The sequence below is a fragment of the Triturus cristatus genome, chromosome 11 (assembly GCF_964204655.1).
Source record: "Triturus cristatus chromosome 11, aTriCri1.1, whole genome shotgun sequence".
NCBI classification, from domain to species: domain Eukaryota; kingdom Metazoa; phylum Chordata; class Amphibia; order Caudata; family Salamandridae; genus Triturus; species Triturus cristatus.
Genome location: NC_140594.1, coordinates 1,094,864,075 through 1,094,868,004, shown reverse-complemented (window position 1 = coordinate 1,094,868,004; position 3,930 = coordinate 1,094,864,075). Strand labels below are relative to the sequence as shown.

General features: G+C 38.4%; 1 protein-coding gene across 1 annotated transcript; it reads right to left on the bottom strand.

Moving 5' to 3' along the window:
* Positions 1-1,642: 1,642 nt before the first annotated feature.
* On the bottom strand, positions 1,643-2,584 carry LOC146786053 (taste receptor type 2 member 9-like). The gene has a single exon (XM_085633145.1). It carries the CDS (start codon positions 2,582-2,584, stop codon positions 1,643-1,645), a length of 942 nt encoding a protein of 313 aa, XP_085489271.1.
* Positions 2,585-3,930: the final 1,346 nt, after the last annotated feature.

Below are 3,930 nucleotides of genomic sequence, written 5' to 3'. Positions count from 1 at the left end.
ATGCAAATTTTGATGTCAATTCATTCAGCTGTTTTACAGTTGCAGCAAGCAAAATTTACTAGGGGAGTTTAGATTCAAAGCCTTTTTGTACCTTTCTTGAATTTTTCACTCCAGTCAGATTTGTCTGAAAACTGACTCATAGAAATTTAGGGGCAAGTGACGCAGTGCAGCACAGCAAGTCACCTTGCTGCACTGCATGACAGGGAAAGAGCAGGATTGTGTGGTCTTTTAGGCAATATTACACATTCCTGCCTTTTCCCCAACGCTGATGCCCTTTTGGCTATCTAGTGCCAATGCAGGCACCCTTGCACCATGGTGCAAGGGTGCCTACGTGCATGCAGGATTATTTGTTTTCAGAAAGAGTCACATTCCTGCACAAAATCAATTTTGGGAGGCATATTTCTGTTTCTATGTGTGCTGTAGAAGCACAGAGATGAGGAAAAAATATTTGTCCTCGTAATGCCTCCCCTTTGAAGGTGTAAGTTCTGGGAAGGCATCACAATCCATGGGGTAGCAGGGGAACACCTACAGACCGCCCATAAAACACCTTCCCAGGGCAGAGTAACGCAATGCAGTGATTTGTGCTGCATTACTACAGATTTTTGATGCTAAGCAATTTGGCTTTGCGTTGCTTTAAATATCTGACTTGAGGTTAGGGTGGCTCTTGCTCAATGTTGTTTAATACATTTGAAAAAAGATAAGTATAAACCTGGTCCACCAAAGTCTACAAAAGAATTAAATGTCTTTATTTTAAAGTAGTTGGTTTGTTTAATAATTGAATGATGATGTTCTAAAACATAATTTCCTTACAAAATTCCTGGAAGGCATATGCAGGTTTGAACAGGTTTTATAAATAGGGCAATGAACATAGAGTGATGTGAGACTCGCAAGCCTCTGGCAACCACATCGAGTAAAAAGTGTCTCAAAAACCTGGGTATAAATTGATATCCATCCTGTATCTTTCACATGTGACAATATCCTATATACTTAGACCGTCCCTCCCCCAGCACCTTGAGACCCTCACGGATGAGTAGTGCGCTCTATAAATCCCTGATTGATTGACCCTTAATGCCCATATACAGTTTGAGATCCAATGTAACATGTGCATGAACTTTAGCAGAAGGTACCTCCCAATCTTTAAAAGGCTTATCCAGATTTAACTGAGGCCTAGTTTATGTGCTCCTGTGCCTAGCTGTCCCTCTGAGATAACCATCTGACTCCTTTCTCAAAATATTTACATTGGTTTCTATCGCAGTATGCAATTTCCTTTGGCCAGATCATTTTATTGTGACTGGAGTTCAAAGCAAATAATTGGGCTACGTTTCTCGAAACCTGACAGTGAGATTACAATTATCATATACACAGGTTAGAATGTGAAATATATCTTAGCATACTTATATATCCTAGTGTAAGAGAATGTTAGGAATATACAAATCAAAAAGTGCAGAAATCTAAAAATCTATTTAACTTCGAGCTTAAATTTGGTTACATTTAAATTATTATTGAAACACCTACACAATCCAATCTCTAATATCCTTTAGCTTGGAAGCCACCAAAAAAATATATCAAACATCTAATATTGGACCCCAAGAGAATAGTATGTGTTTGCAGTGTACAATGAGGCTTATTAGATCCAGTTCAATCAATTTCCCAGCCTCAGAGATCTATTCACTGCATGATCTCTTAACTTCATACAAGAAGTGAGGACTTTCCAGAGCGCTTGTCTACGTTTGGTGTTTCCCAGAATTAGGACAACGGATTGTGCAGTAACAAGTGCCTCAATGCAGGCTGATGAAATATGCTGCAGAAAAGGATCTTGTGTACACAATTTGAAAACTTCAGAAAATACAAATAAAATGGTAATGAAAAGGAGGGACCCCAGCATTCGTGCAGCTTCGTAATGACAATCTAGCTGCAGTTGGCTGATCCCCGATGCATTCTCTTTCATCCGCTTGTTATGTCTATAAAGTGACATGAGGATGAATGTCATAGAGACAATGCCAATGAAAAGAGGTATGTAGTCAATAATAGCAGCATATAGGTAGGAGGATTTAAAATTAGCTGCACTATTATTGACAGTTCCTTTAGCTGTGTGATTAATTGTTCCATTGTTCAGGTATTCTCCATCAGAACTCCAGTATGAATTGATGCTCAGAGCTAGTGAGCCCACCATGGATCCAAGGAGCAGCCAGGGCACCACCTTTGAGATCCTCAGCTTTAGCCAGATGAAGATGTGGTGGTTGAAGTCAACGATCTCCACACAGTAGAAGACATAGAGGCAGGCAGTGAACCAGAAATAGGAGCAACCAGACCATATTTCAAGTTGTGATAGAAAAGAAGCAACATAATTCATTCCATGAACATCCAGCAATGTCGAAGTAATGTAGGTTTGTCCAACTGTAGTGCACTGATAGCAAGCAGATGAGAACCCCTGAGCCACTAAAATGAGATCACATGTGTTGAGCATTCTAACTTTAGCCCATTTCAAGAGATTAAATGCCACAGTGAATGCACTGGTGAGTATTCCAACCACCTCGAATACCAATGTGATAGTCAAATATTCTATTGTAAAGGAATGCGTCATTTTCTGTCCTCTTTTTGCAGGTCTTTCAGTGAATTCACAAACAGCAATGCTTCTCTCTCCTAAGTTGTCTTTGAGGATCATGGGCAGGGTTTCTATAAAATGATCCCTCAACCTGCAGCTGTGTCGGGTTTAAGGTATCACTGGTGGCTTTCTTGTCACGACTCTAAATATGGCTTTGCATTAATGCAAATTTGACACATTTGCTAATGCACTTGAAGAATCACAAGTCCAGAGAAGCTCTTTCACTTCTGTTCTAGAGCTGCAAGTCTACAACATGAAGTCAATTTTTAGATTGACCTTTTATGTGCTCAAAGACACTTTAAAATTCATTTGTCCAGAGATAAGTAGCTTAGAGCACATTCCACATATCAATTCCATACAAATTAAATAATGCATTTAGAGCTTCAGTTAAAAAAATGAAAAGTATTCATCATTCAAATATTTTATAATTAAAAAAGAAAAGGTGAAATAAAATATGCAGTCATTAGTTACCATGCAACTTCTCTGAGAATTTAAATTCTTCTTTATGCCAGTCTTCCTTAGGCAAGTAATGTGGTATATTCATTTATTTTATTTCCATGCTTATACAGTTTTTGATGTTGTGCCACATCTGTTGCCACTGGCCAGAACACTGTTATCCATGTTAGTGTACATGAACATCTGATACATATATTTAAGCTATTTGTGTGAAGTTAGTCATTTTCAATAAAGGTTCATGATCAGGAACTATAGAAGGAAAGTTAGCCCTTTGAGTTGTCCAGGATCTGTATGTGTGAATATTAAGGCTCACTCCAACAGGCACCTGTTAGTTGTCTTGTGAAAGGGACTGTCTTGCTATTTAGCGGTACACTTCACTCCAACACTCCTTTTAGATGAAGCCTTGTTTAAAGAGCACTCTTTCTCTCATTTTCTTTTATTGGGTGCATGCCCTATCCCACCCATCTTTCTGTTCCTTGCTGTTGAGGCATATGAGCGGCGGGAGAAGAGTTTTATTACTCTGTCAATGGTATTTTTACACCTGCTTGATAGTCCTGTATCTGCTTATAGGTCTCTTCCATTACAAAAGACTTTTATGAATGTTCGTAATTTCATTTCCATTCATCAGCTTGATAAAGTGGATAATTATTTGGAAAAAAAACAGCCATATTAAAAAGCTAATTAAAGTATTTTAATTAGCAAGAATAATAATTCATTAGGTTCAAAGCTTATCTTTTATATCTATACAGCATTCTGCTCCTGCTGTCCAGTGGTTACTTCATTCTCCTTAAGGAATGGAATAGATAGCCAGGAGAACAAATCATTTTACATTTGCTATGCGATATTCAACTCTTGTGGCCCAGTGGTCA

What these genes read in the sequence shown, in the direction of transcription:
- LOC146786053 (XM_085633145.1), bottom strand. Translation starts at nt 2,584, where the DNA reads ATGACGCATTCCTTTACAATAGAATATTTGACTATCACATTGGTATTC.